Source organism: Lissotriton vulgaris, chromosome 2_1 (assembly GCF_964263255.1).
Source record: "Lissotriton vulgaris chromosome 2_1, aLisVul1.2, whole genome shotgun sequence".
NCBI classification, from domain to species: domain Eukaryota; kingdom Metazoa; phylum Chordata; class Amphibia; order Caudata; family Salamandridae; genus Lissotriton; species Lissotriton vulgaris.
In genome coordinates, this window is record NC_141687.1 from 956,468,232 (window position 1) to 956,495,438 (window position 27,207).

Genomic DNA, 27,207 nt, shown 5'->3' on the forward strand with positions numbered 1-27,207 from the left:
GCCTGCGTGGGACGGTGGCTGGAGTATGGTTGGCATGACTGAAAGCCCCTTCCGTAGCCACAATAGTGTCGAAAGGCAGACCTGAGTTGACGCGGGGCAACTAGAGGCCGAAGGACTTGGTCGTAACCCGTGAATCCTTAAAGCACTCCATCACAGAGTATGCTTTATCTACAATGAGAAGGTTGACATTAAAGGGCATATCCATGGGGGAAGTCGGGACAGTCCCTGAAAGCCAGATGTTCTCAGCCAGGTATGGTATCGAAGTGCCACTGTCATTAAAACCGCTCTGCCCAGCAAGTTAGTCGTATCCAAACCACACCTAATGGTGAACTTTGCTGCATCCTTTCCCATACTTGACCACTTCGTAGAGAACAGTCTTGTGCCTCTTCCGGGACCTGTAGCAGCACTTGCGCAACCGTGTCCCACAGTGCGTGGGAGTAGGCCCAATAAGCATGCTGCGTTTACAGACCGCAAGGCTGGTGTAAGGAAATGTTTTATTCGCCAAGCTAACAGGCCTCTTGGCTTTCCTCTCTTGGGGTGCGGCAGGGAATGCGCCATGGGATGTAGAGGCTTTGACCACCAAGCTCTCAGGAGTAGGGTGAGGAAGTTCCGGTCCCCAGGTGCAGTGTGGTGTCCTGTTCATAGGAGCTCCTATGCTGGGCTAGAACCAGGTTACCAAAAGGATATCCGTCAATCCTTACTTTAAAGGAAGCAAGGGCTCAAAAGAAGAAGCTCCCGGTTGTACCATTTCAGTCAAGATGTCAGTCTGGACTGCCTCCTAGGGCAAATGGAGATCCAGGACCTCAGCTGCCTTCTTCACCATCATGGAATCCGATGCTCCCTACTCCGTAGCGAGGGTAGGTGGAAAAAAGAATACCACTATCTGGGGATGTGTCCAGACCACTAGCATCCCTGGGTTTCTCACACCAGTCCATTTCCTGGCTTTCTAACTAGTATTCTAAAGGGTCCTGTGACCCCTTCCATTTTCCCTGAAGCCTAGCCCTTCAGGATAGGCTCAGGCATCAACCTAGGACATATGGGTCCTGTCGGTGTCAATCAATGCCATTCTGGCTTCGTGTCGGATTTGTCGAGGCAAATGGGGCGGATGCAAGCGGCATCAGGTACATCTGTGTTAGGGCCGACATCGGGGTGGAGGGGCCAGTCACTGTGGCAAGACCGGCACCGGTCCAGATCGGGATCTGCTCAACGGGAGCTTGTTGGAGCGGAGGTTGGTGGCGCAGCCCTGATGGAGCCCCATCTGACCTTGTGGGAACGCAGGAATGGTTGGCCTGCTCAAATATGAGGCATATAGCCTCATAAAATACCATTACTTGAGCGGGGGTCGCTCCGGCTCCTGAAAAAGCTGAGAGACTCTGAGTCGGCCTTGGCAACTATTCTGAAGAACGGTGCCTTGACAGTCGATGCTCCTTTGTCGGGTCAGCCGGCGGACGAGAAGCTGAAGCATGCATATACTGCTTGTGCTTCTTCCCCTTTCATGATGACCTGGAATGGGAGAAAGACTACTTGAGGTTCCTGGAGCGGTTCCCCAACCTCCCTCTCAAATAAGACCCTTGAGGATTCACACAACGCAGAATTGCCTGCCGGGCCACTAGCTTCAGGGACTGCTCCCTCAGAGCCAGCAGTGTCATGGCCCAGCAGTCCGAGAACAACTTGGAGTTGTGGTAGCACAATGGGAGGCGCAAGTTTAAAACTAATAGTTTCTTACCTGTTGGTGTAGTTTTGCAGCTTGAAGAATTTTCTATTTCTTTTTTGTTGTTGGTGGGCGTCAACATACCACTATATGGTGTCCTCCAGTGACGTTGGCGGGCTTCCCCCGGAAGCTCCCACTTTCAGTCGCCATGTTCGGATTTTTTGTTGTTGTTTTTTTTCCTACTTCTCTCATCTTTCCTGGCGGAGGAGGGTGGGTTTGTCAGTAAATCCACAAAATTCTCCAAGCTGCAAAACTACCCCGACAGGTATGAACGTATTCGTTTTGCAGCGTGAATCTTTTTTGGATTCACATGCTGTGCATAGACTTTGTAGTGGTTTGCTAGTCTTGTGGTGGCTGGGTGGAAGATGAGATTTGGTTTGCAAATAGTTGTTGTAAGACCTTTTATCCTACTTGTGCTTCTTTATTCATTTGAATGTCCACACAGTAAAGTTGTGTGAATCGAAGACCATGTTGCAGCCATGCAGATGTCTTGATTTGGAATATTAGCTAGAAAACGGATAGTTGTTCCTTTCTTTCTTGTTGAATGTGCCTGCGGGGCACCTTGTACGGCCTGTGCTGCTTGCCTGTGGCATAACTGTATGGCTTGCGCTATCCATCTTTCAATGGTCTTCCCAGAAAACTGTTTGTAAAGAATACAAAGAACTATATGTTTTCCTGTATTCCTTGATTCTTTCAATGTAGTACATGACCGCCTTGCTTGCGTCAAGTGTGTGCAAATCTCTTTCTGATTTGCTCTTTGGGTTTTGAAATAAACTTGGTATTTGTATACTCTGATTTATGTGGAATCCTGATACCACTTTTGGTATGGATCGAGGATCTGTCCTCACGACAATCCGGTTATGTATTTGGAAGTAAGGCTCCTGTAGTGTTAGCGCCTGTAGTTCACTAACTCTACGTAAGGATGTACTGCCACTAAAAAGGAAGTCTTAAGTGTGAGCATTTGTGGCGTTGCTTTGTGTAGTGGTTCGAATGGTATTTTCATCATTTGTGCTAGAACTATGTTCACGTTTCCATGTGGGTGCTGGCACCATTTTTGGAGGTGCAATTCTTTTTACTTCTTCTAGGAACCTTTTGACCACGTGTGAAGTGAAGAAACTTTTCCCCGTTTCACCTCTAGTATACGCTACGATTGCTGATAGGTGCACTTTCAATGATGTATATCATAATTGTTCTCTCCTTTGTAATTTTTCTTGAGACGTTTTCTAAAGCACCATTGTGTATCTCTTCCACTTCGCTTTATAACATTTCCTTGTTGGTTTTCTAGCTTCTCTTGGAACAGCCATTGTGATTTCTTGTAGTTTGAGATGCACAAATTCTAAGCCCTCAGGAGCCATGCTGCTAGGCCTAAGGTTTCTGGTTCTGGGTGAAGTACTTTTCCGTTTTGCACCGTTAGCAAATCTTTCTTTTTTGGCAATTTGTGCATTGCCCCTAGAGCAATCTCCATTATTTCTGAGAACCGGTGGTGCAATGAGAATCATTTTTATTTGGCTGATATTGCATTTGCTGATCACTTTGTTCAGTAATGTACTGGGGGAAAAGCGTAAGCAAATATCCCTGACCAGTCTATCCATAGCACATTCCCTAGGGACTGACTACAAGGTCGTCTGGATGCGAAGTTTTGGCATTTTGCATTATGGAGTGTTGCAAATAGGTCAATTTGTGTTGTCCCCCATTTCCTGAAAATCTTCTGGAGTGATGCTTGATTTAGTTCCCACTCATGGTATGATGTTGTTTGTCTGCTCAGTCTGTCTGCTTCAACATTGTTATGTTATGTTATGATATGTTATGTTATGTTAATGGGTGTCTTATATAGCGCACGGCTACTCCAAGGAGTGTCCCGGCGCTTTCTGACCCATAGCTGAAAAAGGAAATGAGAAAACAGAAACATAACAGTTACGGATTGTAGAGCCAAGTTTTCAAAGCCTTTCTAAAGGCAAGCAGATTGGGAATGCGGCGAAGATCAACGGGAAGGGAGTTCCACAGTTTAGGGGTGAGATATTTAAAACAGCGTCCACCTATCCTGACTTTCCTAATGGGTGGAACCGTTGCCAGGCCAAGACATTCAGATCTGAGAGATCGGGTAGGTTTATAAAGAGAGCCGTTTCTGAATGTACGAGGCCCCTACCAAGTGGAGTGCCTTATGGGCCAGTGTAAGGGCTTTAAATGTAATCCGCTTCTTGACAGGAAGCCAATGAAGGGAAAGAAGCAACTCCGATGACCTAGCATGACTAGGTAGGCCAAAAATAGCCCTTGCCGCGGAGTTCTGGACTACCTGAAGTTTGTGCAGGAGGTAATACGGCACACCCAGGTAGAGGACATTGGAATAATCAAGCCTGGAACATATTAAAGCCTGTACTGTCAGCTTCCTGTGGACTAAAGGGAGCAATGGAAGGAATTTACGCAGCATTTTTAACAGACCAAAACAGGTACTGGTGAGACCTGTGATCTGAGTTTTCAGTGAGAGGGTGTTATCGATTTTAATCCCAAGGTTTTTAGCAACCAAGGAGGAAGAGGAAGGGGGTGACATGCTCACCGGCCACCATTCCTGCCAAGGCGGGTCTGCCTGACAGCCAAAGAAGAGCACCTCCGATTTATCAGGGTTGCACTTGAGGCTGCTTCGCTGAAACCAGCCCCAAGGCAACCACGGATGCTCTCCCCATCGAACTCCATGCCCTTCTTACAGGTGAAGAGAAGCTGGGTGTCATCAGCGTATTATATGATCTGGGCACCCAGGGACTCCGCCAGTACCGCCAGTGGAGTCATGAAGATGTTAAAAAGGGTCGGGCTGAGCACCGACCCTTGTGGGACTCCGACATCCATAGGCGGCACCTCGGCGGAGTACGGCGGGGCCCAGACCACTTGTCGACAACCCGCTAGGTAAGATCTCAACCAGCTCAACACCGTCCCTCTGAGACCAATCTCGTGAAGTCTTCTCAAGAGGGCCTCATGAGGGACGGTGTCGAAGGCCGCCGACAGATCCAACATCACCAGCATAGCTCTTCCACCTGAGTCGAGAGCTTCCTTAATGGCTTCATTTACTTCCAATAGAGCGGTCTCAGTGCTCAAATTGGAGCGGAAGCCAGATTGGGTAGAATGGAGTAACCCCTGGTCTTCAAGGAAGGAGGAAAGCACAGAGTAGACGTGCTTCTCGACGATCTTAGCTAAACTGGGCAGGAGAGATATGGGCCTATAGTTAGCATGTATCTCTGGATCAAGGCCTGTTTTTTTTTAAAAGTGGAACAACCATTGCCTTCTTCCAGGCTGGCGGAACAATGCCGCTAGACAAGGATAGGTACAAAACAGGGTTAATTAGGGAATTTAAAATCTTAGCATTTCTAGCTAGAAAGATCGCCGGACAGGGGTCTAGCGGAGAGCCTGATTTGATCGTGAGTAGGAGATCCAGAGAGATAGATTCCGATAGAAGTGGAAACTCCGATAGAAGGGGGCAGTAATCAGATGGAAAGGACGTCGGATTGCAGTCAGTCGGGGATACACTAGGGGCAGTTGGTGGAAAGGATTCTTGGATCAGTTTAATTTTAGTGTTGAAGAAAATGGCCAGCGCCTTTACCCAAGGTTCGGAAAACTTATGCTGAACTGTACTAGATTTGGGAGAGACAAACTCCTTAACGATGGTAAAGATTTCTTTACAGGAGTTTGATGCGGACTCAATTCTGTTGGAAAAATAGTTCTTTTTAGCATCCAAGATGTCTGCGTGATAGGACTTGATAGATAATTTGTAGGCGGACTTGGCTTCCTTATCATATTGCTTCCGCCAGAGTCTTTCGGCTAACTTACAGTTACGCCGAGCCAGAGCAAGTGACTTAGAAAACCAAGGGGCCGAATTACGCTTGGTAGATGAACGAGGCGTAGAAAGAGGGGCAAGATCATCAAGCCTCTCGGTCAGCCATTTCTGAAAAACATCAAGGTCCCTCTCCAGATGGCCGGATAGGGTACAGGGATGTTCCTGATACGCTTGAGCAAGACTCTCGGGGGTAATTTTGTGATAGGGTCTACTGGGGTGCCTAAGATGGTCCGAGTTTGTACAGGATGTTTTACTTCTGCCCTGAATTAGAAAACTGATCAAAGAGTGGTCAGACCAGAGAACAGGAGTGGAACGGGTCGTAATAAGGGGAATGGTGGAGAAAACTTGGTCCAGAGTGTGACCCTTGTCATGAGTCGCGCTTGAAATGTAAGGAATTAGACCAAGAGGAACGGTGATGTCCTTGATTTTAATAGCTTCACTGTCCAACTCGACATCCATATGGATGTTAAAATCCCCTAACACTATGCAGTGTTCGACCTTCAGGCAGAGAGTAGTGGTAGCTGATTGAAGCTCATCAAAGAAGGAACCCCGCAGACCCGGAGGTCTATAAACTAGGAGCCCTAAAAATGATTGGTGAGGGGAAAGAGTAATGGAAAAGGCGAGGGATTCGCAACCAGAAATAGGCAAGGATGGAATAATTGCACAGGCGAAAGATCTTTGAACTACAAGTGCGACACCACCACCTTTACCCAATGCCCTATCCTGTCTGTAAAGTATATAATCTGAAGGAATGGCTGCCGCGATATCAGGGTTAGAAGACTCATTGAGCCAAGTTTCCGTGAGCATAAGACAAAGTGGTTTTTCAGATGTCAATAACTCAAAGATGTCCAATGCGTGCCTATGCAATGAACAGGTGTTTAGCAATAGGAACTTAAAGTTGTTAACAGGGAGTAAATGGGGCCCCTCAGAAGCCCGATATATGTTAGGATACCATCCACAGCCTGGACAGCAACATTTACCGTTATATCGGCCAGGAAAGACATACCGACAAGTCGCAGTATTAGTCTTATATGATAGTAGATCCGCTGCAAAGTAAGTAAGCCTGTGGCCAGAGCCTTCCGCCGCGCCGTCCGCTGGCGTGACGAGGACGGGCGCAGACGGGCGCAGACGGGCGCAGACGGGCGCAGACGGGCGCAGACGGGCAGGACTCTGGCACGACTCCGGCGCAGATCCGGCGCGTCCGTCCGCTGTTCGCGTCCGCTGCGCGGAATCATCCCTGTCTGTTTTTATGACGCTGCAAGTCGCGTCACGAGCCCAACCCGACCCAAAATGGCCGCCAAAACCAGAGCCCTGCCCTCGGCGTCAACACTCAGCCGAGAGCAGGTCCGGAGCAAAAGGGGAGGGGGTGAGAAGGGGTCTAAAGCGCTACTAAGCGCAAGGGGTCTCAGCACACCTATTGGTCTCAGGTGTGCAAGAAATGCAAAATACAAGTTCCAAAATTAAAAGCAGTTTTAAAAGCAAGAGGAAAGGCAAGAGACCTCCCGGCTTTCGCCTCAGGAGGGGGAAAAAGAGTGCAAAGTCAGAAATTACCTGCACACTCCCACACGTCCCTTTTATGACGCTGCAAATCGCGTCACGAGCCCAACCCGACCCAAGATTGTCCTCTCCTGGTAGGGGTATTGCTATCATGCCTATTCCCCTTGGGATTGTCCATCTCAAAATCTTTTGAGCAAGCGTTGAGTGCTACAGACTGAGTTGATCTTTGCTTGTTTATGTAAAACATCGTGGTTGTGTTGTCTGTTGTACCAACACCTTTTTCCCGAAGAGCTCTTTCTGAAAGGCCTTCAAGGCTAAGAATACTGTTTTCAACTCCAAGATATTGATGTGTTTCACTGCATCCTGCTGTGTCCACAATCCCCTCACTTTGAGGTTGTTCACGTGTGCTCCCTATCCCATTAGGGACGCATCTGTAGTTATGGTCACTGTTGGGAGTTGGTGGTGTGAAGGTTTGTTTTGTTCACCATGCAATCTCCTGATGAACTGTGACAAAGACTAGATCCTCCCAACTACTTGTTGCTTGTGACCATTGTGTCCATAGCCATCCTTGAAATGGTCTCATGTGTAGTTGAATGTAGGGAATTAAATGAAAACATGAGGCCATCATTCCTAGTAATTTCCCACTGTTCTCACGGTCAGATGTTGCCCCTTCAGGAATAGTTCTCCAAAAAGGGTGACCTCTTTTCACTTGGAAATGCTCTGCCTAATACTCTGCACCTAAGAAAACCTTTATGAGTTCTGGCTCTGGTGATTTTTCCCAACGTATGGAGAAAACCAGTTGAACTAGTGTCTATCACCTGTTGTATATGCTGTTTGAATGGACTGCAAGAGCTTGCTCTTACTAACCTGTCGTCCAAGTAGGGGTAAACATGAATCATCTGCCTTCTGAGATGTGCTGCTACTGCTGCTAGGCACTTTGTGAACACTCTTGGTGCAGATTTTAAGCTGAAAGACAGTACTTTGTATTGATAGTGTCTTTTGTTGACCACAGATCTAAACAGCCTCTTGTGTTTCTTGTTCATAGGGATGTGTAAGTATGCATCCTTTAAGTCTATGGTAGCCATGTAAACTGTTTCTTGCAATTGAGGGATCACCTCTTGCAGCAAAGTCATCTTGAATCTTTGGGTCTTTATACATTTGTTTAGAAACCTTAGGTCTAATATTGGGTGTAACGTTCGGTCTACCTTTGGAATTAAGAAGTATGTAGAATAAACTCTGTTCTTTTCCTTGTGTGGTACGTGCTATATTGCATGTTTCACTTGTAGTTCCTGGACCCACTGTTGTTGGTGGTATATTTGCTCTTTTTCTTGCTGTGGAAGTTATAGAGCCAGCTGCTACAGACCCTCTAATGTATATAGGGTCTTTAGAGAAATGCTTATATTTCTTTTATGCTCTTTGTGTGATAGCCTTGCATGTTATAGGCTCTTTGAATGCATCTTTTCCCTTGTCTAATACACTTTGCAGCATTGGAAGGAATTGATTTCTTGATTGTGTTGGCATTAAAGTGACTATTAAAAAACATGATTGTGTTTTTTCTTCCTTTAGCCTCACTCCTAATGTTTCAGCAGCTTTCTTAATCACCGGATTATACATGCCAACGTCATCTGGGGTGATGGCCTTGAAGGATATGTTTCCACAGCCTCCTCGGATAATTCGGCGTCGAGATCTTCCCATTACAGGTCTCAAGTCCGAGGTCGCTGACCTCGGACTTGAGACTTGTTCGTCCTCTTCAACGTCTTCTAGGAAGAAAAATTTTTCTTCGAGCGGTTCAGGTGTTGTCGAAGGCATTACTTCCTCAATGAGTTTCTCGACTTCTATTGTCATTTTCCGCGGTATTTTGGAACAAGCTTTCATCAAAATCTTTTTTACGCAGTAAAATATTTGCCATCTCAGCTTCGAGTCTCTTCCTTTTCTTCTCCATCTTGACCGCGTGTATTTCGTCATCGAAACCTTCAGCTTTTCGCTTTGTGCTTCGACGCCGATCCGGCTGTCTAAGCTTGTTTGGACCTCTCCTTTTTCCAGATTGTCTTTTGACATCTTTGGCTTTGAGGGTCTTTGCCATTACGGAGTCCTTATCCAATCAATCAATCAATCACTATTTCTAAAGCGTGCGACATACCCGTGAGGGTCTCAAGGCGCTGGGGGTGGGGGTGAGGGGGGGGGGGCGCTACTTATTGAAGAGCCAGGTCTTGAGAAGTGTTCTGAAGGCCAGCAGGTCCTGAGTCTGACGTAGGCTGGTAGGGAGAGTGTTCCAGGTCTTGGCGGCGAGGTAGGAGAAGGATCTGCCGCTGGTAGAGTCTTTCCGGATACAAGGAACTGTGGCGAGGGCGAGATTGGCTGAGCGGAAGGCTTCGGGTGGGGGTGTGGAAGCTCAGTCGGTTGCTGAGGTATGTAGGTCCGGTGTTGTGTAGGTCCGGTGTTGTGTAGTGCTTTGTGTGCATGGATGAGGAGTTTAAAGGTGATCCTCTTGTTGACGGGGAGCCAGTGCAGGCCTCAGGTTGAGTGTGATGTAGCTGCGTCGGGGGACGTTGAGGATCAGTCGTGCAAAGGCGTTCTGGATTCGTTGTAGTCATCTCAGGAGCTTGGTTGTTCTTCCTGAGTAGAGGGCGTTCCCGTAGTCGAGTCTGCTGGTGACGGTTTTTCTCGTGTCGGGGGGATCCACTTGAAGATCCTGCGAAGCATTCGGAGGGTGCTGAAGCAGGACGCGGAGACGGCGTTGACTTTCCCTGTCATGGAGAGGGTGGAGTCGAGGATGACCCCCAGGTTGCGTGCGTGGTCTGTGGGTTCCGGGGCTGTGCCTAGCGATGTGGGCCACCCAGGCTGTGGGTCCCAGGCTGATGGGGTGGGTCCGAGAATGAGTACTATGGTGTGTTTTTGTTTGGATGCAACTGCAGACGTAGAGTGCTTTGCGCAGAGGCAGATTTGAGACTTTTAGTTTTTTCAAGATCAATGACTATTACCTCCTTCGAAGCCTTCTTCTCCACCTCCACGACTGTAATGTCTCTGTCCTTGTCGCCTTCTGGCACTTCGGCAACATTGTCGTCATCCTCAGCGATGGTGGTGGTCCTTGGGATTGCATGTTATAGTTCTCTCTTCGATGACTTTCTCTCACCCTCAACGTCTTCCGGGTGAAGTCGGAGCACGTGTTACAGTCCTCGCTTGTGATCCAGCGGCCGGTAAAGGTTACAGACTGGGTGCAGATCTTTCTAAGAGCACTTGTAGCGACAATTTTTCCAAAACTTGAATGGTGTCTTGTCCATTACCGTGCACAGGGAGCACTCTGCATGGGCATTCTCTGATCGTCAAAGATTTGTTTTTCACCTTTCGTAGGACTCTGGTCAGTCCGAATTAAACCTTTTAAGTTGAAACTTTCTACCACAGTTCTCTTGAAGTTTTTTCCTTATTTTCATCGATATTTCTCTACAATCTTGGGAGCTCCTTCAGTATCGATCCAGACCCAAAAGTGGAAAAAAAAATGAGGATGGATACCGAAGGTGGGAGCTTCCGGAGCAAGCCCGTCGACGTCACAGGACACCAAATGGTGGTATGTCAATGCCCACCAACAACAAACAAAATAGGAAAGAAATACTACAATTCCGGACGCAACCACTAGATGGCGGAATAATGCACTGCATGTGAATCTAGAAAAGATTCATGCTGCAAAACCTGCGTTCCTCAAAGACCTCTCGACACACTAAGAGAAAAAACTCCTCAAAATAGAATTTGACAAAATGTAAAAAAAATTATGTCAAAAATAAACAGAGGGGTAGCTCTTTCTCCGAATCAGCATTAACTAGCGTAAAAAAGAAGAACTGGTGTCAGCATGCCGAGGTAGCGCCTAGATAGGGGACTTTGGCATCCGTACCGACGCAGACGCTGCATGGAGGCAATCAATGCCACCTACCAGCACCCAAGGGTACTGTTCACGCCAAAGTTTCTGAATCAAGTCGGACACCTAGGAATCAGTGGCTAGATGTCTCTATCAGATGTAAATTATTCATCCTGACCTAAGTTCCATCTAGTCCATGTAGCGTATTCTATGCATCTCATGCTCCTACCGAAGTAGTAGCTGAATCCAAGATGAAAGACCACAATTGCATTGTATGATTAACATTAACAGATGCAGTCGTTCAAGTATACATATTGGATGCTTTCTTTTTTTTGATAATCAACTTTATTGGATTTTTAAAACATGAAAAATTCATTGGCAGCAGGTTAATCATAGTTAAGAGGAACATAGCATTATTCACAGTTAACGGGGCACGGCCTACCCTGCCGAGTCGGGCATTGCAGATCAAATATTCAGTGAAGGTACAAAAAATTTGTCAGATCATCACAATGGCAGCAGGTTAAACCATTTACCCCACATTTTACCAAATAACCCCGGATAACCTCGGACCTCGAAGAGAGACTCCTCCTGCATCCCGCACCTGTCCACTCCCCTCCTCCACTTCTGCACCGTGGGCGCCTTAGCTTGGGACCAAAGCGCAGCAATATCCCTTTTTGCCACCGCCACGGCCGTCCCCAGGAAACGCTTATCTGCCTTGGAGCCATCTAGGCCGTCCAACACGCCCAGCAGCATACTTCTCGGGTCATGGGGAACCTACCATCCTGGGGCCTGCGTAAGTTCAAGCTCAACTCCTCTCTAGAACGGCGCTAAGGCCGGGCATTGCCATACCATGTGATAGAAGTGAGCTGGAGCGGCTTCACAGCGCGTACATGCAGGGGATGGTCTCATACAGGCCTGGAAAAGGAGCAGCGGAGTGAGGTAGACTACATGCAGGTAATAAAGTTGCACCAGGCACAACTTGGAGGACGTGGTCAGGGTTTTGGGCGCCATAACGGCATCTCGCCAATCCGCCTCCTCCAAGGGGGCCAACCAACCCTCCCATCGAGCCCTGAGCCGGTCTAGGGATGCGGGACCATTATTAAATAGTGACCGATATATGCGGGACGCCCCTCCCCAGATTCCCCCATCATCACCTGAGCCTCCAGTGGGCTACACTCCGGAAAAGAGGTAGGGGGTGGAATGTGTGCGTGGAGGGCATGTCTGAGTTGTAAATATTTGTAAAATTGGGAATGGTGGAGGGCATGTCGCTGTTGCAGGTCATGTCGCTGTTGCAGGTCGGCAAAGGAACGAATGTGGTCCCCCACCCATACGTCTCCAAGCAACGAGACTCCGACGAGATCCCAGCGGCAGAACCCCTGTAAGGGCGAGACCTCGCATAGCCAGGCCCGCTCCAGAGCGGTGTTTGTCGGGTGAGCTTACGGTCCCCACCGCACGTGGCGCAGTGCCGCGCGCCAAGCCACAAGTACCGTTCCCGTGACTGGGGGTAGGGCCTGTTGCACCTGGCTACCGTATAGGAAGGACTGGATCTGCGCAAAGTCCGTCGTGGCAAGTTCCACTCGGTATGCCGGGTCGGATCAGCCACCCGCAAATCAGTCATGGATCACAATAAGCCTCGTAGCCAAGTAGTAGAGGTGGAGATTGGTCACTCCCATGCCTCCATCGAAGGGGAGGATACGACAGTGCGCCGAGGATACAACAGTGCGCCAGGGATAGACGTGGCCTCCCGCCTCCCCAGAGAAACCGGGCAAGGACTCCTTTCAGTTCTCGGAACCAACTCCCCGGGAGGTGGATGGTGATGTTCTGCAAAATGTAAAGGAAGCGGGGGAGAATCATCATTTTAAAGAATGCACTTCTGCCCAAGGGGTTGAGGGGAAGGGTCTGCCATCTCAGGTCGGACTTCAGCCGGGTTACCAAAGGCGCGACATACAAAGCCCATTCAAGCTCTGGAAAAAGGTGATCCAGACGCCCAGGTATTTGAACGATTGCCTCCGCAGGGGAATATTCGTCTGCCAATTAAAGCAGGCCCGAGAAGGATGTAAATGGACCATAGGCGATTTTGCCAGGTTGAGCCGGAGTCCGGAGTCCGGCTCAAAAGCTGAGAGGACCTCCAGGCATCTGGGGCCCGAACTGACCGGGTCCACCAGATAAAGCAGGATGTCGTCCGCATAAAGGGCTATCTTATCAACCTGTCTCGAGTACCAGGCCCAGCCTCTGATGAGTGGGTCTTACCGGATGAGCGCCGCCAGGGGCTCCATCACCAGCGCGAACAAGAGGGGTGAGAGCTGGCACCCCTGTCGCATACCCCTCTGGATTGGGAAGGTCTCAAAGTTCGCCGTTTATGAGAACACGGGCTCTGGGGTTGGTGTAAAGGACTTTGACCAGGTGGCGGAAGGGAAGGCCGAACCCCATCCAATCCAGCACATCTCCAAGGTACGCCCAGTCTACCATATCAAGGGCCTTCTCAAAATCAATGAAGAGCAACGCCAGATACGGGGTTAGGCAACCACGGTGGGCCATAACAAAGTCAAGGCGACGGATGCAGTGACGAGTACCCCTGGCAGGCATGAACCCGCATTGGTCGGGATGGACCAATTCCTGTAGAAGGGGTCTAAGTCTCTGGGCTATCACGGTAGCGAAGATCTTGAGCTTCGTGTTAATCAGCGAGATCGGGCGATAGTCCGCACAATCCAGGGAGGGCGGCTGCGTTTTTGGAATGACCACTATGGTGGCCATGTCAGATTCAGGCGGGAAGGATCCTGCCTCTGTCACTAAGTGGGGGACCAGGTTCTCGCGAAAGGTCGCGTAGTACTCCTGGGGGTAACCGTCCGGACCAGGCGTCTTACCGGGGTCCTATACTGATATTGCCTCGTGAATTTCCTCCGGGGTGAAGGGGTGGTCCAACGCCGGTCCTCTCCAGCCACTCCTCCAGCGAAGCGCCAAGAGGACGATCAGCATATAAAGTTGCGTAATAATCAGCAAAAGCTTGTGCTTTGGCTGGAGACGTCACCTGGTTTGCCCCGGTGGCCGAGCGGATCTCAGGGATAACGCGGTTGATCTTGGGAGTAGGACACTAGATTGTGTAGGAGCTTGCCATTTTTGTCGCCCCACCCGTAGATCCGTGCCACCGATGAACGCCAGAGCATTTTCGCGGATTCCAATGAGATCCTTTGAATCTCCTCGCGGACCACTGCCAATTGTCGAGAGGATTCCCCGCGATCGTTTGTCAGATCGAGCCATTCCAGCTGTGCTGCCGGAGCTTCCAGCCATACAATTTGGGCTGTCTGTTCCACCTTTTTCGCGTGGACCAGTCCCCTGGCCACTCCCCTAACAACAGCCTTGCGGGCCTCCCACAGCGTCCCCAGTGAGGGAACCGAGCCTGTATTAGTGGAATAATAGTGCCGTAGCTCCTGCCCAATTGAGTCGACGAGCTTGGAGTCCTGCAGAAACCAGGCATTCAACCGCCAAGTCGCTCGCGTACCCGCAGAGAAGGACCCAAGACAAAGGGAGACAGCCGAGTGATCCGAGATCCCCCTGGGCAGTATCGCGGCCCCAGAGACCAGTTGGCAGTCCGTGGCAGGCATCAGGAGGAGATCTATACAGGAGTGGGTATGATGGGCCACCAACGTGTGGGTGTATTGTTCCTTACAAGGGTTCCAGACCCTCCATATGTCTCAAAGGCCCAGGGCCGACTACCAACTTGAGAGGGCCCTCACGGGGGCGAGACGACTCTCCGATGGGTTCCCAGTCACATCGCGCAAGGGTTGCAGGACAGCGTTAAAATCTCCCCCCACCACCGTGAGGCCCTGCGGAAAGGAGGAGAATATCAGCATAAGATGCCGAAGGGTGGAGGACAGTAGTGCAGGGGGAATATACGTGCATAGGAGGTTCCTGGGGCGTCCCTCAATCGTTCCGGAGACGGCCACATAGCGGCCCTGGATATCGGTCTCGGCTCTAGCCAGGGCAAAGGGAAACCCTTTCCTAAGTAGGATAGCCACCACTCGAGAACCCCGCGCAAAGCCAGAATGCCAGACCCTATCATATCCATATCGGGCTAAGAAATTGCATTGTGTACCCATGAGATGCATCTACTGGAAAAACAGGATATCCGGCGCATGGCGGTGGGCTGCGTGAAGGACAGCTGTGCGCTTGATTCGATCAAGGAGGCCATTGACGTTCCAAGAAAGGATATGGACAGGTCTATTGAGGGCGCTCGACATCTAAAAGTGTGATGTGTGGAGGGGCGGATATGGACCGGGACCATTCCAGCCCACTCGGGCCCAGGACCTAGGGGAAAAGGCATGTAAAATGGTGCACTGCTTGTCAACTGCGAGGACAACTAGAGAATCATGGCTGCCAGTGAAAACAACAAACAGCAGCCCGTGGGCAGCTAAAAATAACAAACTTTTGGGAGACAATGGTCTCCCCCATCCCTCTCCCCCCAACTCCCCCCACCCTACACTTCTGAAGTAGAAGCATCTGTTGCCCCATAAAGCCCCCAAACCTCTAACTACCCCTCTAAGAGGTGATTCGTTAATCTAAAATGGTTAACAAAAAACAAACAAACAGGAGCGTGGCTAAAGTGGACCCCCCTCCATGTATACGGATAAATGTCACAGCTGAAAAAACAAGATGTGATAAGCATAAGATTAACATGATGAAGCAGTCCCGGCACTGCATTGGGAAGGTGGACCTCATCCCCTCCTCACCACCAGAGCCACGCATCACGTGGATCCCGGACAGGTCCGAGTCCGACATGGCCTTTCGCAGTTTACCGTTCGACCCGGGGATACTCCCCATATCGATCAAAGAGGAGGCCAAGGTGGGGGAAGAGTCTCTCTGATTCAAGGACTGAGTCGGGGACCACCAGGACTGCGACCCCGGCGAGTGGAAACCTCCTCCCTGGTGATTGCCCCGTCCTCTGAGCCTTGGGTGCCTCGTGTGTCGACTGCATCGACGATCTCCGGGAAGGGGAGGGGGCGGCACCGTGAGCCAGGTCCATGCCGCCTGGGGGGTGTCAAAGAAGAATGTCTTATCCTGGAAGATCACCTTAAGACGTGCTGGGAAGACGAGGCCGTAGCGGAGTCCCATAGCCCTGAGTTTTTGCTTGACCTCGTAATAGGACCAGCGCCACGTCTGTACCTCTCTGGAATAATCCGGAAATGGCATGATTTTGGATTTCTGAAAAAGTAACAGACCCATTTCCCTGGCCATCCCGAGAATTACGTCCCTGTCCCGGAAACTGAAGATTCGAAGGATGATGGGACGGGTCGGGGCTCCGGGAAGGGGTCTAGAAGCGAGAGAGCGGTGAGCCCGTTCTACCGCGAACCAGAGGGAGTTTCTCTTTGGGCATCCAGAAGCGGACCCAAGCCTCAATGATGGTGTCGGTGTGGCCCTTCTCCACCCCCTCCAGAAATCCCAGGAGGCGCAGGTTGTTCCTCTGTGCCCTGTTTTCGACATCCTCGGCCATGCATTGCAACTCCGAAGTCTGAGTCTGAAGGCGGGACACCTGGAACTTGAGGGCGCCCACGTCCTCCTCCACCGTGGAGCTACGGGATTCCTTTTCCGCAATACGTGCCGTGGCATTCCGGAGGTCCTGCCGAATTAGGGCCACGTCCACCCTCACTTCCCCGATCTTGCTTTCCACCGAGGCCTGGGATGCGCTTATCGCCTGTAAGATGGTAGAGAGATCTCCCTCGGTGGCCCCAGGGGCAGGCGGGGGCCCAGCCCCGGGGTCTCGGCCGGACTTGGTGAATTGGTCCATCTTTGTTTGAGTTGGGGGTATGGGGGTCTGAGTGTTGCAGCTCCTACCCATGTCCCCAAAGAATAAGAGGGGGGACCGGCGCGCGTGTGCCACCCGACACGGTGGCCGATGCGCCTCTACACCAACCACAGCGCAGCTCCTTGCCCGTAGACAGCAGGGAGGTGCAGGCCCTCACAACAGTGAGCCCGGGGCAGGTCGGGGAGCCACCATGGCCATAGAAGTCGGTGCACCTCACAGCTCAAAAAGCAGTGCACGTAACAGGGGGCCACGCTGCGCTGAGGTTCCCGCGGCTCACCCCCAGGAACTACAAGACAGTAACGGGCCAGCTGCCCCGCGTAGTCCAATGAAGCCAGTAGCGCCGCACACCCCCAGCCCCGCGTGTCCCGAGGCACACAGCAGCAGGCAAGAGGGCACACAGCAAAGGTTCCACACAGGTGCAGGGCGGGGCGCAGAGGATTTACCTCAGACCCCGCAGGGCCTCCAGTCCCAGGGAGCAGGACAGGAACAGCTTCCCGGGGAAGGCGTGGGACCAGCCAGGCCGTAGGTCAAATCGTGGAGCCAGGCCGTCCACCAGCCCCCAAGCAGAGGAGCAGGCGTCACAAGAACGCAAGGGAATGCCCCGCTCTCTGTCCCCGCGGTCGTCCTCCCGGCTACACCAACAGTCTCCACACAGGCGGGGGGGCGCAGCGCGGCACAGCCCGCCACCCCACGTGGTGGCCGACCCCCCCCCCCCCTCACACCGCAGCTAGCACGGGTCCCAACAGCAGCATCTCGGGCGATCAGCAGCACCCCAAGATACTCAGGACGGGGCGTCCCCCAATTTTACTTGTCCAGGGCCAAGGACGGCGGAGGTCCACAAAGGGAGCGGAGGCCAGCCTCCAACACCGGGTGGGCAGCGCTGAACACCACCCCAAAGCCGCCCAGGCCGAGAGCCGGGGCCTCACTCCTCTGGGGGGGGTCGGCTGCGACGGCGCCCCAGGCCGGCACCGGGGGCCGAAGAAGAGACCTGATGCAGGCCGGAGGGAAGCCCAACCCCTCTTGCCGCCTCCACAACAATCAGGGGCCCCACTCACCAGGCTGCCATCAGGGGTCCGGGCTGCCTCCTGCTCTGGAGACCGCTCCCAGCTCGGGCCTCACGCAGCGCCCGCAACACACACAGGCTGTGCTCGTCCCCAGATGTCTCCCGGGCTCCACCTCCAGTAGCGGGGCCGTCCACCACCGCTCCGGGCCACAGACCGCTCCCGATCCGCCGCCGCAGGGCAGACACACAACGCCGGGGCACTCCGCGCTTCAGGGCCGCCGGGCGGAGTCTTCAGGACCAGGAACGAAGGCCGCCATCTTGGGCACGCCAGGCCCCGGGAACGAGGGCCGCCCGCCTAAGCACAAAGAGATCGGGCAGCCCCTCAGGAGGAAACCGGTGCAGGGCAGGACAGCCAGGGAGCCGTAGCAGGTGCGTACGGGGTTCGATGGATGCTGTAGTCGGGCCGATTGAAGACGGATGGGGTCCAGAGCACTCTTAGAGTGTGCCTGCCATCTTGACGCCTCAAGCCACGCCCCTGGATGCTTTCTTATTACCATCTTATTGCAATAAACATGCAAATAAGACTGTTCAAATGTGAGTGCCTGAATTTCTAGAAGCATCCACAACGATTAAGGACAATTCAAGTCTGACTGACGGAAACCAATAACAGAAAGCACGAGACAAAACTTGTCAACAAGTTAAGAAAATTCTTCAATAATGTTGGATTTAAAATGATTACGTTTAATTGCTTTCATAGAACAGGCCTGACTTATTTGAAGTTGCCTAGAATCTATTAAGAATTTCATCTTAGTTTCCTAAAGTGTAGGAAACAAATGTTGGCATAGCCAATAGGTCTCCCCCTTTGAAATCTTATACGTATTTAGTTATGCAGTACAATATCCTTGGTGCAACAACATCAACTGTTGCATGGCCAAACAACACTTATAAGGTCCCAAAAGCGAGACCTATTGGCATATCCTAAAAACAACGCTAAGTACTGACAGAGAAGGTTCATATTGGTCTTGCTTTCCTAATAAGTAGAAAACAAAAATCCACCTCGCAATGTGCTCTATTTGAGGATGGGTCAGAGCAGTAAGCTCTTGCCCCATGCTGAACAGGTCTGAAGAGGTGGACAGAAGGGTTAGCTGATTTTCGGTAAAAGTAATTAAAAACCAGCAGACAATGCATAAATTGAAACCGGTTTTGGGCAAAAGTCTTACAAGTAATGTGCACATTTTTCAGACCTCAAGGCCGAACTATAGAACAGTCAGCTAAACGAGAATAGATAGCAGAAATTTACTTGCTCAAAAGCTGACCTGGTGCAGTCTGGACAGTACCTATTAGACCGGAGCAGTGCGAAGAGTGGAAGTAAGTGTTAGGAAAACATTGGGCGGTGGCCAGCCTAAGATAGGCAAGCAGTAGCTTTGCTCATTGTAAAACTATCATGGACTCCGATGTGCATACAATGCGTGAGACTCAAGATGAGGCTAGACTCACCCCTTGTGCAAACTGCTGTGGGATTAGTCTTTGGCTCGGTGTGCTAAACATGTCGTTGTTGTGGCAGTTTTGCCGACCCCTTGTGTGCGATTGAGAATACGTGAGCACGGAGCAATAAATAAAGCATTGAAGAATGTGTTGTCGCAGCACTGGTGCAGTTGGCTAGATCCAATTTGGTTGGTGCCATCAGGAGAAATTAGACAGTTTTGATGTTTGGTAGTGAGTTTAATGGGTTCAAGCTGGCAATTGCTGCCTGGCAGCAGGTGCGCAATCCTAGCCGGACAAAGTCGGCATGGAGAAAAGTTCTCCTGTGCTGCAGTAAATGGGGGCAAATACATAAAACACAAACTAAGGTTTATTTTCCTTGCCAGTATAAGCGGGCAGCTTATGTCATTAGTAGGTGAGCAGTGCAGGATGGAAAGTGAGCGCGAAAATTTCACCCGCCCAGTCTTAGAGCAACAAGCTGTTTTGATCCATGTAGGATAAGTGCAGGTGTTGCAATTCTGATGCTTGTTTGAGACTATTAGTTTATGATTGACCACGCATGGGAGCGCTTGCATAAGGCAACCAGACCTATGCACTGGTCACCCACGAAAACTATAGAATCAGTAACCCTCGCAACCAATGAAAAGCGGTGGGCGTGTAGGTGGTGTGTTTAAAGCCCACAGACTAATACAGCATGCCTCGCAGCGCATGTGCACTGCTTCTAGGCTCCACCTAAAAACCCCTTAAGTATAAACGTGTTTTGAACGACCTGTGCAAAGTTTTGGATGCCACACATCAAATAACACTTTCTGTGCCCTGGAAGCTGCCGCAGCCCAAGCTACGGCATACAACAGGAGAAGTGGGGCGATGGGGCGGCTTCAAAGCCCATTTAGGCCAGCGGACCCTGCGCCTCTGTGTATGGTTGTCATTCAAACTGTCACTTGCATGGGAGCCATGGGAAACGGGACCGACCTACTCAGTAATACTTTTTTGTGTTTGATGTGCTGTCAAGGAGAAAAGTAGCAGCATGGTGCGAATCGAACCAGTGTCCCACAAAATAAGGATGCAGCCGCTCCAAGGCCAGTAAATATTAGACATACTAGGCTTGCCTACACAACTACCACCCGGTATTGTACCGGTCTAACCGCACCACGTAGCACTGTCATGCCCAGCATGAGCCCAAAAAACAATCATAGCTCACTCACACACAGAACAAGACCCTACACTTAGCACAGCCATTCCCTTCAATCCTCCATCCTTCCTATCCAAGACGGCAGCAGCCCAACCTGGCCTGCTCACCAACAAATGCTGTCACAACTGCAATCCTGAAACTCAACCAGTTCGCCTTAGATTGAGCTCCAGCTAAACCCCTCTCACGCCAAGCAAGAGAATTCCTCAAACAAAGGCTCAACAGCCAATCAGCACTTCAGAATTATGTATGGCGCACTAGGATTGCCTAGGGTAGCCCCATATTCTCCAATCGTAGTTCACTTTACACATTAGCATTACCGCCCACTCCCAGATACTGCCTAGAATTATGTTTGCTGAGGGATTGGTTGTTGTGCGACCCGGAATTGATAAAAGTACGTACAAATGATATCCGTTGAAAGATACAATTACTGACGAGAGACTTTAGGCTGGATTTGTGGACAGTCCGCTTAAGTAGCAGACTGGTGGAGCAGTATTACACACGTTTTTGAGTCATAGTTTTTTCCCCTCTGCAGCGTAAAAATGCTGTAAAGTTCTGGTTGTAGAGGCTGTAGTACCCGTAATTTATGCGCTGATCCTGTAGTGCTAGATCTAGTAGCTGACTTCCCTCACGACACGTGAACATCCATGTTCACAGTTTACCAGAGGTTCCAACTTTCAAGCACGCAAGTGGTGCGCGCGCCACATTGAGCGATCTGTTTACAATTATCGCGCCCGTGTCTGGGCATGATAATTGAAAACTGATGTGGCTTGTGTGGGTAACCGCAAGCAGTAGTCTGTGGGCAAAGCAAAAACGGGACATGCACCCGCCTCTGCCCAATTGCGTGCTGACTTTCTTAGAAAGACGCACGCAAAGCCCAATAGCCTGGGAGAAACTAGATGCAATATTGTCCAAGATACACAAAGCGATAGTTTGGCTGCGACAAAGTGTGTTGCTGAAGAATTTATTACAGGTTAGCAGATAAAGCTAATGAGAGCAAATGACAGGCTCATGTTTGACCTAGAGAATAGGACAATACTGATTCAGAAGCTATCTAACCCACCCAGGACACCCAGAGTAAAGTACACCAACTACATAAATAGGACAGGGAATATATATGCAAGAAAAAATAGGGAAAGAGAAGGACGGGGTGTAAGGTCTGCTGGAAATGAAGGCATATAATGGGCCTCCAGTGCCTAGAGTGAAGGTACAAATGGAACTATGGTGGAACACAAAGCAGGGACCTGTGTAAATATGTTATTTTGCAGTGAATAAAAGTGAAGACATCTTGTATAAATGCATACTGTACTGAACTGATAGATTTGGGATGCCAATCCTCCTGTATGTTTGCGCTTCCTCTCCATTACAGACCGGGTTATTTGATGCACTGGTTTAAACACATTTTCTTTTATGCACAATCATGGACTAAAAGCAGTCTTAAGGGTAAGGTATTACAAAGAGGTTTTGTACATTGGTTTAAAAGAGGTAACATTAATTTAATTTTGTTTTCAAACTTGGATGTGGTGCATAATGAATTGGTTAAACCAGTTTCATATTTCACGGCTTCAAAAAAAATAAAGGCATTAATGACTGGCATTGAAATAAGTCATTTACACACCATTGACCCTTAATAAAATGTTGGCAAGAATAAAGAAATTTAAAATACACCCTTTACTGGTAGAAAACGACCGGTGATAGCGGAAACAGCAGGAAAAAAATCAAAATAAATGCGAGGACCAGAGATGCCGAAAACAAACTGTGTGAAAGATGGGGATGCACTCAAAAGATTAGATCTTGCACACACACAGATGCTTTACCTGGAGGGCTACAAATACTTTAAAATAAATTCCTGTTTTTAGGTATTTTCACTCCAGAGTGTCAGAACACACTACAACGACTTGGGAAAGCAGAGAAGAGTACCTGTTCTATAATATGCCACACAGGACTGCGAGGTCTCTGAAATAAACTATAAAAAAAAAACAAAGCAAACAAATCTTGTGCATTTTGGTTTCCAAGTTTTTTATCTCAGTTTCTTTTTTCCGTTTTTCATTTTGTCCCTGGACACTTTATTTTCAGCCATCCTCTATAAATCTGTGCAAATATTCAAAGTGTCTTCTTGCTGCTGTGCTTCATTGACTCAGCTGATAGTGTTAAATGGGGATAGCACTTCTAAAATGCTCGTGCCCAGCTTTTAACCTCTGTTCACCTTTTCTGCTCAGGTTATGACAGCTCCCGCGCTAAGACGCCTTGGCGCACACGCGCTTCACAAAACCTTTAGTTCATTTCATAAATTGCATGCCCACCTACGGCAGAACATGTGGGAGGCCTTTCTTGAACTGAGCCAAGAGATTTACTCTGGAAGAACAGTCTCAATGGTCAGTGTGGTAGCTGTCACAACTATGCATGAGTTTTTAAGGAGCATCCAGTGTGTTGCCACCACTATGCAGTTTTATGCCACATTCCTATTAATGAATAACCAATTGTTATGCCTGTAGTTGTAGTTACTGGCTTCTTTGAAAGTGTAGGCATTTTATATAGGCATATCAGTTTCAGTATTGATACAGAATCACTGTACATTCCATGAAGGCTCAGGGTGTTTACACAATAAGGACTAAACCAAAGGAAAAAAAATAGGAAGAAATTATGGTCTACCTATTCCAGGAAAATATGAATAAGAGTTTATTAACTGGTCAGAGTCTGATAAAGATATGACTGGTAATTAGTACATGACATCTCATTAAAAAAATATTAAAGAAACAATACTTACCCATGGGGCTGCCACTGACTGAAAAAACAGCACTGATCTTCAGCTCACCCTCTGGAACCTTAGGAGGCTGCCCATACTCCTGTACCAAAAGGAGAAAATGACCAGATTAAACATAGCAGACACAGTCAATGTGGCTTGGGCGCCTGGGCGCAACTATGTGAAATCTACGTTAACAGAATAATTAACGCTCGTATAACTTATGAACTTACCTCAGAGTTTTCTGGCTCGTCCTTAACTTTGTCAAACCCCGGCTGAGGTGCCAACGCTTTCTCGTATTCATCATCAACAGGCTCATCTTTTACTCTAACATTTGATGAACATGAATCCGCCAAACTCGCACTGATGGAGGATTTGCTTCTATAAGAATAGTTGGACTCCTAAAGTAGACCAATAATAATGAAAAAAGAAAGTCTTAAAGTACAAATTAAGGCTATATTGGACAGTTGTGCACACATGAAATTTTACTACAGTCAACTATAACATTCTCAGTAGCTCGTACCTCTGCATTTTCGACTGGGAATGCCGAAGAACCATTTGGCAAACCTAAAGGTTACAGAAAATTTGTTATAAAAATTCCTTAATTGTGGGTGTGGTTACTAATAGAGCAAGAGGGCCACATCGAGCTAAAGCTCCTCACATGCCATCAGCTATAGTAAAAGTTCTGTTGAATCTTGCTGGGGGATTAACTAGAATAGTGTGGGTGATTACCCATTGGGAAAAAAATAGCAGTAAACCAGTATCCTCAACACAGGCTCAATATTCATGAAATGGAAGATGTTTTCCCATTTTGCCATACGCTCATCTCTTACGTGGTTCCTGTAGCTGTAGTCTCCTGTATATGGGATAGTGAAGTGAAAGCGGTGGTGTTTCCGTGCTAGAGAGGAGGTGGAATTGAAACGGTGGGGCAGAATCCCTCACGGTTGAGCACCACATTGCCAAGGTCAATGTTAGATGGGGTCAACAATTGTGTAATGCTCAAGGTATCAAAAAACAACGATTTTTAAAGGAAAAAAAAGGCTGAGGAGCACGTCCAAGAATAATTTGCATAAGAGTGAAGGAATGCTTAACACTGTGCTATTTACACATTTCAAGACCAGAGAAATCAAGCATTGACAAAATCAGAGTGGCCTCTAATAGAATTCGCAAATGGGCTTAGCCGTGCTGTCCAGCATCAGTGGCTAATAAACAGGGGGAGCTTATGTGGCTAGCTGCGCCATTTTGTAAACGTGTGTATGCTTGGTGGCGCTTTTTTTTCTTTGTTCACGGATCAAGTTAAATAGGTAAAAAAAAAAAGTACGTGAGCAGGCGAGGGAAAGGACGCACGTTGAGAAAGCAACATGGAAGGCTGAGTCACAGACTGCAGGAAAGCATCAGGAGGAAATAGGGAACAACTAGGGTGGGCAGAAGCAGCCGGTATGCATAGGGAAAGGAACAGGGGCGAACGGGGGAAGGAACACGAAGGGCATGGGTGGGAGGATGCAAAACGGAGGGCGCAATAAAGGAAGCAAACAGACAGCAACATGGAAGGGGTGAAGTGAATGAAAAAAGTCCAATGGGGTGATATAGGACATCACTAGCTCAAATGGCAAAGCTATATAAAAGTGAAAGCGTAGGTAAGAGCGGCTCAAAGAATGAAGTAGTGGAAAATTACATTTTTATAATGTGGTGGTGATATACATGCTATGCTTCAAGAGATAGACAAAGACTAGATGGATGGGCTAAAACAAACAAAACAATTGAATAGAAAGAAGAAAATTAGAGTCATAGAAAAATAAGCCAATAGAAAGCAATGGGCGAGGTTGTTTCATAAGTCAGCTATCAACATATCCCTAAAAATTCTTTCACAACCAGACAATGCGATTGTGAGGAAAGGAGACTTCAGGGTGGACCTAGAACTCTCTGTAAAAGAATTACTAACAAAGGCAGCTGCTGATTCCAGAACAGTGCGATGTGGAAACGTTGTTTATTATATGGTGCATTTGGCAGCCTCACAGTGTAATAAACTCACATAGCTGTCTGGGGTCCATTCAGGCTTTTTTGTAATCCTAGTTCTTTTCCAGGGGTATACTCATCAAAGTCAAAAGCACTAAATAGTCCCGCCCACATGCGGGGACCCCAGAGCACTAACAAATATATATATATATGTATATGTATATACACACTGAAAAAAACATAGGTTTCAGATACGTTATAGTTCGAAATTAGCATTTAAAAAATCTTCGAAATTCACTGAAAAAAACATACGTTTCAGGCACGTTATAGTTTGTTGCACATTTTACTCTTACAAAACCATGGAAATTCCACCGTTCTAGTTAGTTCAGCTAACAGTAACTCCCGCCCCTCAATGCACTGCTGATGACGTCACATATTACATCATTCATGACATGGTCAGTGACATCACTGATGACATCATCCAGTGAATGTTGCTATAAAGTTTAAATATGTATTATATATATGCCAAGGTGTATTGAAGAATAAGTGGGTGTATGAGTGTCTGGATGGAGGATTCAGTAAGTGCGATACGGACTGTTTGAGTGATTACATGTGTCTTACTGAATGCATGGGTTAGTGACTAAACTGTGTGAATGTCTATCAGTCTGTCTGTTGTATAAGCTGCTGCAAGGGTTTGTCAGTAGCTACATGAGTGTCTATTTGGCTTATCGATTGGTTGCCTGAGTATTGGTATGGGTGCCTGAGTGTGTGTGTGTGTGTGTGGGAGGTGTGGGACTGTTCATAGATGTTTGATTGGTTGATTCACTGGGTGGATGGGGTCAAGAGTGCATCTCTGAAAGGTTGTATGGGTGGGCGAGTGTGTTTATAGGTGTGTTGGTGGATGAATGGATGTCTCAGCGGTACATGTCCAAGTAACTACATATGTAAAAGGCAGTGTATGTGAGAGATGGTGTATATAAATGGCTACGGGAGTGGCTGTATGGATGAGTGTGTACTTGTATCAGTGATTGTATGAGAGTGTAAGTATGCATTTGTTTCTGTTTGAATAAGTGATTTGATGTGTGTATAACTCTATAGGTCAGTAAATGGATGTGTGACTAGGTGTGCGAGTAACTCTGGAGGAGTGGTGGTGAGTGAGTGCCTGTATAGATGTACGAGTGCATATGATAGTGTTGTATTGATGAATGACTGCCTGTATGAGTGATTATATGGGTGGGTGAGTGAGTGCCTATGTAGTAACTGGTATTGGTATGTCGATGGTTTCGAAAATGGTAGTCTATTTTACAGTAGGTGTATCAGAGGATATATTAGACTGTGAGGAGGTGCATCAGATATTCACGTGGATGATGTCATCAGTGATGTCATTTGAGATGTCACTGACCATGTCAGGAATGATGTAATCAGCAGTGTATTGCAAGGGCGCGGGTTATAGTTAGCTTAACTAACTAGAAGGGCGGAATTTTTTAAATGCTAATTTTTAACTATAACGTACCTGAAACCTCTAGTTTTTTTTTCAGTGAATTTCAATGGTTTTTTAAAGGAAAATTTCTAATTGTAATGTGCCTCAATCCTATGCTTTTTTCACTGAATTTCTAAGGTTTTATAAATGCTAATTTCGAACTATGAAATCCCTATTAAGTCCCCTTGAATCTTGTAGGTCCCTGGTGGCCAAGTAGCCTACCAGGTACCTCCATTAAGCGCCACAGAGATGTGTTGCAGAGACTTATTCCTAGGCCATGCACCTTTTTACACCACACTGCAAACGCAACTTCTGGCGCACTGCTACTCAGACGCTGACGTCCACTTGTGTCCTGAGATCCTTTTGAAACTAAAAAAAAAATTTTAATGTTTTTTTTGGCCCCGAGCTGGCCTAAGGGGGGTCAGGGTGTTTCTACCCTGCCCCCTTTTCTTAATTTTTTAAATCTTTGTTTGACTGTTTTCTTGTGACTCCGTTCTACCAAGTCGCAAGATGGCTGCCAACACTTCCTGGTTTAGAGTGTTGGCAGCCAATCACAGTGAAGCTCGTGCTCTAGAGGGTTCGCGAACCCACTGCTGCCCCTGATATCGTAACTTTTTCTTTTTCTAATTTCTCAGCAACTACTGAACGGATTTACACCATTTAACAACAAGCA

General features: G+C 48.4%; 1 protein-coding gene and 1 long non-coding RNA gene across 10 annotated transcripts in view; both read right to left on the reverse strand.

Moving 5' to 3' along the window:
* ZMYM4 (zinc finger MYM-type containing 4) overlaps positions 1–27,207 on the reverse strand; it is a 1,284,131-nt gene that overhangs the window by 798,863 nt on the left and 458,061 nt on the right. For all 9 annotated transcript variants that reach the window (XM_086956525.1, XM_086956522.1, XM_086956517.1 and 6 more), the window contains 2 exons: positions 23,332–23,499; positions 23,123–23,201 (listed from right to left, as the gene is read on the reverse strand). In XM_086956525.1, the coding sequence (XP_086812651.1) occupies positions 23,123–23,201; positions 23,332–23,499 (247 nt within the window). The remainder of the gene's footprint in view (positions 1–23,122; positions 23,202–23,331; positions 23,500–27,207) is intronic.
* LOC147731472 (uncharacterized) lies at positions 1,779–7,907 on the reverse strand. Its single transcript, XR_015308636.1, has 3 exons — positions 7,147–7,907; positions 2,628–3,484; positions 1,779–2,401 (listed from the first exon to the last, which is right to left on the reverse strand). It is a non-coding gene; the product is annotated as an uncharacterized LOC147731472 (long non-coding RNA).